Below are 11,607 nucleotides of genomic sequence, written 5' to 3'. Positions count from 1 at the left end.
GTCCGTCGTCCCTCTGGTGAGTGACATTACGCTCATGTTGGGGTCACCTGTGCCCCCTTGTTGTCGCCACTTCTGCCAGGCTGCCAATCACGGGAAGAAACTTAAAAAATAAAAATAAAAAGTGCTGTTTTCGTGTTTGCTAATCCTAAACTAACTTTGCTTTTATGGCGTCATTTGCAACTGATGACAAACTAGTCATCTAATGTATGTTTCATATTTGATACATTAGGTGACACTAATGTTTTCGTGTTTGCTAATGCTAAACTAACTCTGCTTTTATGGCGTCATTTGCAACAGATGACAAATTAGTCAGTTATCGAATGCATGTTTCATATTTAATACAGTAGTTGACACTTCACTTGTCACCTGTGTCCCCTTGTTGTCGCCACTTCTGCCAGACTGCCATTTACGGGAAGAAACTTTAAAAAAAGAAAAAAAGTGCTGTTTTCGTGTTTGCTAATGCTAAACTAATTTTGCTTTTATGGGGTCATTTGCAACTGATGACAAATTAGTCAATTATGTAATTTATGTTTCATATTTGATACAGTAGGTCAGTGGTCCCCAACCTTTTTGTAGCTGCGGACCGGTCAACGCTTGATAATCTGTCCCGCGGCCCGGCGGTGGGGGGTTTTTAGGGGCATTTTTTATTTTTTTGTCATGAAAAGGGGGGGTGGAGGGTTGGGTTGGTGCACTAATTGTAAGTGTATCTTGTGTTTTTTATGTTATTTTAATAAAAACAAAATAATAATTAAAAAAAATTCTTATTAAAAAAATAATAAAAATTAATAAAAAATTATTCTGCGGCCCGGTACCAATGGAGTGGTTTGGGACCACTGGATGGGGACCACTGCAGTAGGTGACACTTCACTTGTCACATGTGCCCCCTTGTTGTCGCCACTTCTGCCAGGCTGCCATTCACGGGAAGAAACTTTAAAAAAAAAAAAAAAGGGTTGTTTTCTTCGTGTTTGCTAATGCTAAACTAACTTTGCTTTTATGGCGTCATTTGCAACTGATGAAAAATTTGTCAGTTATCTAAAGTATGTTTCATATTTGATACAGTAGGTGACACTTCACTGGTCACCTGTGCCCCCTTGTTGTCGCCACTTCTGCCAGGCTGTCATTCACAGGAAGAAACTTTTTCAAAAAGAGTGCTGTTTTCGTGTTTGCTAATGCTAACTAACTTTGCTTTTATGGCGTCATTTGCAACTGATGACGAATTAGTCAGTTATCCAATGTATGTTTCATATTTGATACAGTAGGTGACACTTTACTTGTCACCTGTGCCCCCTTGTTGTCGCCACTTCTGCCAGGCTGTCGTTCACGGGAAGAAAAAAAAAATGCTGTTTTCGTGTTTGCTAATGCTAAAATAAATTTGCTTTTAATGGCGTCATTTACAACTGTTGACAAATTAGTCAGTTATCTAATATATGATTTATATTTGATACAGTAGGTGACACTTCACTTGTCACCTGTGACCCCTTGTTGTCGCCACTTCTGCCAGGCCGCGGTTAACAGAAATAAACTTTTTTTTAAAATAATGCTGTTTTCGTGTTTGCTAATGCTGAACTGACTTTGCTTTTTTGGCGTATTTTGCAACTGATGACAAATGAGTCAGTTATCTAATGTATGTTTCATATTTGTTACAGTAGGTGACACTTCACTTGTCACCCATGCCCCCTTGTTGTCGCCACTTCTGCCAGGCTGCCATTCACGGGAAGAAACTTAAAAAAAAAAAAAAAGTGCTATTTTCGTGTTTACTAATGAATGCTAAACTAACTTTGCTTTTAATGCGTCATTTGCAATTGTTGACAAATTAGTCAGTTCTCTAATATATGATTCATATTTGATACAGTAGGTGACACTTCACTTGTCACATGTGCCCCCTTGTTGTCGCCACTTCTGCCAGGCTGCCATTCACGGGAAGAAACTTTAAAAAAAAAAAAAAAAAGGGTTGTTTTCTTCGTGTTTGCTAATGCTAAACTAACTTTGCTTTTATGGCGTCATTTGCAACTGATGAAAAATTTGTCAGTTATCTAAAGTATGTTTCATATTTGATACAGTAGGTGACACTTCACTGGTCACCTGTGCCCCCTTGTTGTCGCCACTTCTGCCAGGCTGTCATTCACAGGAAGAAACTTTTTCAAAAAGAGTGCTGTTTTCGTGTTTGCTAATGCTAACTAACTTTGCTTTTATGGCGTCATTTGCAACTGATGACGAATTAGTCAGTTATCCAATGTATGTTTCATATTTGATACAGTAGGTGACACTTTACTTGTCACCTGTGCCCCCTTGTTGTCGCCACTTCTGCCAGGCTGTCGTTCACGGGAAGAAAAAAAAAATGCTGTTTTCGTGTTTGCTAATGCTAAAATAAATTTGCTTTTAATGGCGTCATTTACAACTGTTGACAAATTAGTCAGTTATCTAATATATGATTTATATTTGATACAGTAGGTGACACTTCACTTGTCACCTGTGACCCCTTGTTGTCGCCACTTCTGCCAGGCCGCGGTTAACAGAAATAAACTTTTTTTTAAAATAATGCTGTTTTCGTGTTTGCTAATGCTGAACTGACTTTGCTTTTTTGGCGTATTTTGCAACTGATGACAAATGAGTCAGTTATCTAATGTATGTTTCATATTTGTTACAGTAGGTGACACTTCACTTGTCACCCATGCCCCCTTGTTGTCGCCACTTCTGCCAGGCTGCCATTCACGGGAAGAAACTTAAAAAAAAAAAAAAAGTGCTATTTTCGTGTTTACTAATGAATGCTAAACTAACTTTGCTTTTAATGCGTCATTTGCAATTGTTGACAAATTAGTCAGTTCTCTAATATATGATTCATATTTGATACAGTAGGTGACACTTCACTTGTCACATGTGCCCCCTTGTTGTCGCCACTTCTGCCAGGCTGCCATTCACGGGAAGAAACTTTAAAAAAAAAAAAAAAAGGGTTGTTTTCTTCGTGTTTGCTAATGCTAAACTAACTTTGCTTTTATGGCGTCATTTGCAACTGATGAAAAATTTGTCAGTTATCTAAAGTATGTTTCATATTTGATACAGTAGGTGACACTTCACTGGTCACCTGTGCCCCCTTGTTGTCGCCACTTCTGCCAGGCTGTCATTCACAGGAAGAAACTTTTTCAAAAAGAGTGCTGTTTTCGTGTTTGCTAATGCTAACTAACTTTGCTTTTATGGCGTCATTTGCAACTGATGACGAATTAGTCAGTTATCCAATGTATGTTTCATATTTGATACAGTAGGTGACACTTTACTTGTCACCTGTGCCCCCTTGTTGTCGCCACTTCTGCCAGGCTGTCGTTCACGGGAAGAAAAAAAAAATGCTGTTTTCGTGTTTGCTAATGCTAAAATAAATTTGCTTTTAATGGCGTCATTTACAACTGTTGACAAATTAGTCAGTTATCTAATATATGATTTATATTTGATACAGTAGGTGACACTTCACTTGTCACCTGTGACCCCTTGTTGTCGCCACTTCTGCCAGGCCGCGGTTAACAGAAATAAACTTTTTTTTAAAATAATGCTGTTTTCGTGTTTGCTAATGCTCAACTGACTTTGCTTTTTTGGCGTATTTTGCAACTGATGACAAATGAGTCAGTTATCTAATGTATGTTTCATATTTGTTACAGTAGGTGACACTTCACTTGTCACCCATGCCCCCTTGTTGTCGCCACTTCTGCCAGGCTGCCATTCACGGGAAGAAACTTAAAAAAAAAAAAAAGTGCTGTTTTCGTGTTTACTAATGAATGCTAAACTAACTTTGCTTTTAATGCGTCATTTGCAATTGTTGACAAATTAGTCAGTTCTCTAATATATGATTCATATTTGATACAGTAGGTGACACTTCACTTGTCACATGTGCCCCCTTGTTGTCGCCACCTCTGCCAGGCTACCAGTCACGGGAAGAAACTTAAAAAAAAAAGATAAGCGCTGTTTTTTTGTTTGCTAATGCTAAACTAACTTTGCTTTTATGGCGTCATTTGCAACAGATGACAAATTACTCAGTTATCTAATGTATGTTTCATATTTGATACAGTAGGTGACACTTCACCTGTCACCAGTGCCCCCCACTTCTGCCAGGCTGCCGTTCACAGGAAGAAACTTAAAAAAAAAAAAAATGCTGTTTTCGTGTTTGCTAATGCTAAAATAAATTTGCTTTTAATGCCGTCATTTACACCTGTTGATAAATTAGTCAGTTATCTAATATATGATTTATATTTGATACAGTAGGTGACACTTCACTCGTCACCTGTGACCCCTTGTTGTCGCCACTTCTGCCAGGCCACCGTTAACAGAAAGAAACTTTAAAAAAAAAATAGTGTTGTTTTCGTTTTTGCTAATGCTAAACTAGCTTTGCTTTTTTGGCGTAATTTGCAACTGTTGACAAATTAGTCAGTTATCGAATGTATATTTCATATTTGATACAGTAGGTGACACTTCACTTGTCACCTGTTCCCCCTTTGTTGTCGCCACTTCTGCCAGGCTGCCGTGCACGGGAAGAAACATTTAAATAAAAGGAAGTGCTGTTTTCGTGTTTGCTAATGCTAAACTAACTTTGCTTTCATGGCGTCATTTGCAACTGATGACAAATTAGTCAGTTATCTAATGCATGTTTCATATTTGATACAACAGGTGACACTTTACTTGTCACTTGAGCCCCCTTGTTGTCGCCACTTCTGCCAGGCTGCTGTTCACGGGAAGAAACTTTAAAAAAAAAAAGTGCTGTTTTCGTGTTTGCTAATGCTAAACTAACTTTGCTTTTATGGCGTCATTTGTAACTGTTGACAAATTAGTCAGTTATGTAATATATGACTCATATTTGATACAGTAGGTGACACTTCACTTGTGCCCCCTTGTTGTCGTCACATCTGCCAGGCTGCCGTTCACGGAAAGAAACAACAACAACAAAAAATGAGTGCTGTTTTCGTGTTTGCTACTGCTAAACTAACTTTGCTCTTATGGCGTCATTTGCAACTGATGACAAATTAGTCAGTTATCTAATGTATGTTTCATATTTGATACAGTAGGTTACACTTCACTTGTCACCTGTGCCCCCTTGTTGTCGCAACTTCTGCCAGGCTGCCATTCATGGAAAGAAACAACAACAACAAAAAATGAGTGATGTTTTCGTGTTTGCTACTGCTAAACTAACTTTGCTTTTATGGCGTCATTTGCAACTGATGACAAATTAGTCAGTGATCTAATGTATGTTTCATATTTGATACAGTAGGTTACACTTCACTTGTAACCTGTGCCCCCTTGTTGTCGCCACTTCTGCCAGGCTGCCGTTCACGGAAAGAAACAACAACAACAAAAAAAGAGTGCTGTTTTCGTGTTTGCTAATGCTAAACTAACTTTGCTTTCATGGCGTCATTTGCAACTGATGACAAATTAGTCCGTTATCTAATGTATGTTTCATATTTGATACAGTAGATGACAAGTCACCTGTGCCCCTTTGTTGTCGCCACTTCTGCCAGGCTACCATTCACTGGAAGAAACTTTAAAAAAAAAGTGCTGTTTTCGTGTTTGCTAATGCTAAACTAACTTTGCTTTTATGGCGTCATTTGCAACTTAACTTTGTCACTTATCTAATGTATGTTTCATATTTGATACAGTACGTGACACTGGCAATGCACTTCTGACCTGATTATACCCGATAAGTCCGAAAGAGATGATACAGTACTATCTGCCCACAGGTGGTTGTTTGAGCACACTGGAGGTTAATGCTTCAGTTGCACGCAGGATTTTCACAGGAATGAGCCTGTACTAGTATTGGTGCTCCGATGGCGTTGAAGTCACGTCTGTGTGTGTACTAACAGCTCAGTTACTCTGCTGCAGCAGGAAGGAAAGAAAAAAGAAGAAGCTTAAAAAGTCGCCGTTTTGACGCTTTAGTGACAAACCAATGGCTTTAATCCTGCCAGAGACAGTAACCCCCTCCCACCCTGCACCCTTCCTTCTCCTCCTCCTCGGCTGATGAACGCGTCAACAAAGCAATCGTGGAAGAACAGCGGCAGCCGTAATCCGCGCCAACTTGCGTCGGCCATTTAAAAAAAAAATAAAAAAAAAAAATATCTCCCGCGGCGTTATCAGTGTTTAATTTGCATAGTGATGGAAAGAAGTCAATTACTATTAATTATTCTCTACAACTTCATTCCCATTATCCAATTGAATTTGCCATCTTGAAAAGCATAAACTCAATTTCACAGCTGGCTAAGCTCGCTAATCATACCCCCCACCTCCTCAAACCCCCCCCACCCCCCACGCCGCATTCAAGGAACACTTCCTTTGCTTGTAACGTCTGTTACGTGACATGTCGAACCTCATCTGGCGCTTTAACGGGACGCTCCAATTGTCCGCTTGTTCCTAAGCCGCCGTCGCCGCCCGCAGCTCCTTCAGCGGCTCGTCGGAGCCACGGGAAGCTCGCAAACTTACTTCGGCCGTCTTTGAAGCGAGCGGTGTGTGAAAAGATATCATTATGCCTTTTTTCCTCCTCTGGCTAGCGGGGGGGAAGTGCTGGCGAGTTTGCTTCTTCTTCAAACCGTCCTCTCACATATCACCGGTGTTTATCCTCTCACAGGTCACGCCGGTAATTGTGCCCTCAACTCCTCCACAGATAGCAAGCGTGGACACACTCTGAGATTTGTCATCATCCCTCACAGCCTCGGGTCGCACTTTGATTCCGCGGCCAGACCCAAACACCTCAGACCGTGATGGAAGACACCAAAACCTCAGCCAGAGTCCACTAAGTGCTCGTGTTAAAGACTTAGCAAGGACTACAGTATACCTTTTAAATCAGGTGTGGCCTGCGGGCCTTTTAGGGACAAACAACATCATCCAGACACACCAATGTCATAAACGCCATAAACATGTCGAACAGGAAAATGCTGCAAATGTTAAAAACAAACAAAAACCCCAAAAACAACATTTGAGGAATGTTGCAAATTTACAGAACAAAACAGAAGCTAACCAGATTATCAGGAAGTTAGCGAAGATACAAGGAAGTTGGCTTGGCTACTAGGTAGTTAGTCAGGATACCACAAAGTTGGCTAGACCACTTGGAATTTAGCTAGGATAAAATGAAGTTTGTCAGGACACCAATAAGATAGCTAGAATACCGGGAAGTTGGATAGGCTACCTACAAGAAAGTTAGTCAGGGTACCAGAAATTTGGCTAGGCTAAGTCAGATACCGAAAAGTAGGTAAGATACCAGGAAGTTGGCTAGGGTACTTGAAGGTTTGTCAGACTATCAGGAAGTTAGCTAAGATATCAGGAAGTTGGCTAGGCCACTAGGAAGTTATTCAAGATACCAAAATTCTAGCTAGGATACCAGGAAGTTGGCTAGGCTACCAGGTATTTAGTCAGGATACCAGGAAATTGGCTAGGCTGCTAGGACGTTAGTCAGGATACCAAAAGGTTGGCTAGGATACCAGGAAGTTGTCTAGGCTACTTGAAAGGTTGTCAGAATATCGGGAAGTTAGCTAAGATATCAAGAAGTTGGCCGGGCTACTATGGAAGTAAGTCAAGATACCAGAAAGCTGGCTAGGATACCAGGAAGTTGGCTAGGCTACTACGAAGTTAGTCAGAATACCGGGAAATTGGCTAGACTGCTAGGACGTTAGTCAGGATACCAAAAGGTTAGCTAGGATACCAGGAAGTTGGTTCGGCTACTTGAAAGTTTGTCAGACTATCAGGAAGTTAGTTAAGATATCAGGAAGTTGGCTAGGCCACTAGGAAGTTAGTCAGGATACCAGAAAATTGGCTAGGCTACTAGGAAGTTAGTCAGGATACTAAGAAATTAACTATGATACCAGGAAGTTGGCTAGGCCACTAGGAAGTTATTCAAGATACCAAATTGCTAGCTAGGACACCAGGAAGTTGGCTAGGCTACTAGAAAGTTAGTCAGAATACCAGGAAGTTAGGTAAGATACCATGAAGTTAGCTATGCTACTAGGAAGTTAGTCAATATACTAAGAAGTTAACTACGATACCAGGAAGTTGGCTCGGCTACTGGGAAGTTAGTCAGAATACCAGGAAGTTGAATAGGCTACTATGAAAGTTAGTCAGAATACCAGGAAGTTAGCTAATATACCAGGAATTTGGCAAGGTTACCATTACGTTAGTTTGGATACCAGGAAGTTGGTTAGGATACCAAGAAGTTGGTTAGGCTACTAGGAAGTTAAAATACCAGAAGGTTAGCAAGGATATCAGAAAGTTGGTTAGGCCACTAGGAAGTTAATCAGGATACCAGGAAGTTGGCTAAACTCCTTCACAGATAGCAAGCGTGGACACACTCTGTAATTTGTCATCATCCCTCACTGCCTCAGGTCGCACTTTGATACCGCGGCCAGACCCAAACACCTCAGACCGTGATGGAAGAAACCAAAACATCAGCCACAGTCCACTAAGTGCTCGTGTTAAAGACTTAGCAAGGACTACGGTATACCTTATAAATCAGATGTGGCCTGCGGGCCTTTTAGGGACAAACGACAACGTCCAAACACACCAATGATGCAATGTCATAAACACTATAAAACACGTCTAACAGGAAAATGCTGCAAATGCCAAAGACAGACACAAACCCCGAAAACAACAAAACATAAGCAAACCAGATTATCAGAAAGTTAGCAAGTATTCTAGGAAGTTGGCTAGGCTACTTTAAAGATTGTCAGAATACCAGGAAGTTAGCTAAGATATCAGGAAGTTGGCCAGGCTACTATGGAAGTTATTCAAGATACCAGTGAGCTAGCTAGGATACCAGGAAGTTGGCTAGGCTACTAGGCAGTTAGTCAGGATACCAGTAAGTTAGCTAAGATACTAGGAAGTTAGGCGGGCTACTAAGAAGTTAGCAACGATACCAGGAAGTTGGCTAGGCTATTAGGAAGTTAGTCGGAATACCAGGAAGTTGGCTAGGCTACTAGAAGTTTAGTCAGAATACCAGGAAGTTAGCTAGGCTACTAGGAAGTTAGTCAGTATACCAGGAAGTTGGGTACGCTGCTAGGAGGTTTGCTAGGATACCAGGAAGTTGGCCGGGCTGCTAGGAAGTTTGTCAAGATACCAGGAAGTTAGCTAGGATACCAGGAAGTTGGCTAGGCTACTAGGAATTTAGTCAGGATACCAGGAAGTTGGCCGGGTTACTAGGAGGTTTGTCGGAATACCGGGAAGTTAGCTAAGATACCAGGAAGTTAGCCGGGCTACTAGGAAGTTTGTCAAGATACCAGGAAGTTGGCTAGGCTACTAGGAATTTAGTCAGGATACCAGGAAGTTGGCCGGGCTACTAGGAAGTTTGTCAAGATACCAGGAAGTTGGCTAGGCTACTAGGAATTTAGTCAGGATACCAGGAAGTTGGCCGGGCTACTAGAGGGTTTGTCGGAATACCGGGAAGTTAGCTAAGATACCAAGAAGTTAGCCGGGCTACTAGGAAGTTTGTCAAGATACCAGAAAGTTAGCTAGGATACCAGGAAGTTGGCTCGGCTACTAGGAAGTTAGTCAGGATACCAGGAAGTTGGCTAAGATACCAGGAAATTAGGGTGGATTATGTCCCTCAGGTAAATTTACTTGCGGGGTCATAATTAATGCAGACGTTTTGTTAACGCTATATTATAAAAATATAACGCTATATTATAAAAATATAACGCTATATCATAAAAATACAGACATTTTGTTAAGGCTATATTATAAAAAATAAAAAAGTTAAAAAAATAACTATTTACAAACACAAGCTATGGGATGACGTAAGAGGAAACGTGAGGAAACGTGAGGAAACGTGACCCCGGAAGTAAATGCGTCATCCCATAGCTTGTGTTTGTAAATTGTTTTATGAATTTTTATTTTATTTTTTATAATATAGTGTTAACAAAACGTCTGTATTTTTATAATACAGCATTAACAAAACGTCTGTATTAATCATGACCCTGGAGGTAAATGGGGGGTAAGGTGTTTGTAGGGGGGAAGAAATTTGGCGTGACAGCTACTAGGAAGTTAGCTAGGATACCAGGAAGTTGACTTTGCTACTAGGAAGTTAGTCAGAATACCAGGTTAATAGTATTCTATCTTTATTTGTCGTTATTTCTACTTTCTGAATAAATGATGTGATAATGTTCATTAGTCCACTCATTGGTGTTTATTTTCAATCTATCAAAATAGGCCTAGTGGTTAGAGTGTCCGCCCTGAGATCGGTAGGTGGTGAGTTAAAATCCCGGCCGAGTCATACCAAAGACTATAAAAATGGGACCCGTTACCTCCCTGCTTGGCACTCAGCATTAAGGGTTGGAATTGGGGGTTAAATCACCATAAATGATTCCTGGGCGCGGCACCGCTGCTGCCCACTGCTCCCCTCACCTACCAGGGGGTGATCAAGGGTGATGGGTCAAATGCAGAGAATAATTTCACCACATCTAGTATGTGTGTGACAATCATTGGTACTTTAACTTTAATAAAATATCAACATCAAATTACAGGATGTTATTTATGTAGAGTGCTAATTTTCCTCGACTGCTGCATTAACATTATGTGTTTTTTTTTTCCATATGTAGCATCATTTACAGCAGGGGTCGGCAACCTTTAGCACTCAAAGAGCCATTTTGACCCGTTTCGCAAAATAAAGAAAACAATGGGAGCCACAAAACTCATTTGAAATTTAAATCGAAATAACACTGCATACAGAGTTTTTTTTTTTGCTTTGTGCTATGTTTAAACCAGGGGTCTCAGACACGCGGCCCGCACTTTAATATGAAAATGTAACCTTAGGGCGGCCCGCAAGATTTATCTGAATGCCACTTGACAGCATCACACTTGCCAACCCTCCTAATTCTTCCGGGAGACTGTCGAATTTCAGACCATCTATTCTTGCGAATGTCTGCTGGTTTTTACCCTGACAACAATAGTAAGGGCATGCTATGATGGCGGAACCATTAACGCCTCCTACAACCTGTGCTAACAGCTTGCCAGCCCAATCACATGTTGATTGTGGTTACTGCAGACACATATAAGCGACTGCAAGACATACTTGTTCAACAGCCATACAGGTCACACTGAGGGTGCCCGTTTAGACAACTTTAACACTCTTACTAGTATGCGCCACACTGTGAACCCAGACCAAACAAGAATGACAAATACATTTCGCGAGAACATCCGCACTGTAACACAACATAAACATTATACACTCCCGCTACCATCAACCCCCCTCCCCCATCCTCCCTCCGTGCGTCGGTTAGGGGGGGCGGGTTTTGGTGGTATAATGTAGCCCGGAAGAGTTAGGGATGCATGGAATTCTGGGTATTTGTTCTGTTGTGTTTATGTTGCGTTACAGTGTGGATGTTCTCCGAAACGTGTTGTTCATTCTTGTTCTGTGTGGGTTCACAGTGTGGCGCATATTAGTAAGAGTGTTAAAGTTATTTATATCACAACCATCAGTGTAACCTGTTGACCAAGTATGGCTTGCAGTCGATGATGTGTGCTATCAGGTGTCGCATGCTACATGTGACCGGCCGGCACGCAGATAGCATGGCGAGAAGGCAGGCGCGACGATATGGTTTAAAGAACGTTAAAAGCATTGTCACCACGACACGCCCTCAAAATAGTTATGCGGGT

At 41.1% G+C, this 11,607-nt stretch overlaps 1 protein-coding gene across 1 annotated transcript in view; it reads left to right on the top strand.

Moving 5' to 3' along the window:
* LOC133561875 (neurexophilin-1) overlaps window positions 1-11,607 on the top strand; it is a 175,115-nt gene that overhangs the window by 803 nt on the left and 162,705 nt on the right. Inside the window, exon 1 of the mRNA XM_061915497.1 lies at window positions 1-16. This exon is cut by the window's left edge and continues 803 nt beyond it. Coding sequence (XP_061771481.1) covers window positions 1-16 — 16 coding nt within the window. The remainder of the gene's footprint in view (window positions 17-11,607) is intronic.

The sequence above is a fragment of the Nerophis ophidion genome, linkage group LG11, assembly GCF_033978795.1.
Source record: "Nerophis ophidion isolate RoL-2023_Sa linkage group LG11, RoL_Noph_v1.0, whole genome shotgun sequence".
Classification (NCBI taxonomy): domain Eukaryota; kingdom Metazoa; phylum Chordata; class Actinopteri; order Syngnathiformes; family Syngnathidae; genus Nerophis; species Nerophis ophidion.
This window is presented reverse-complemented; position numbering and strand designations above follow the sequence as displayed.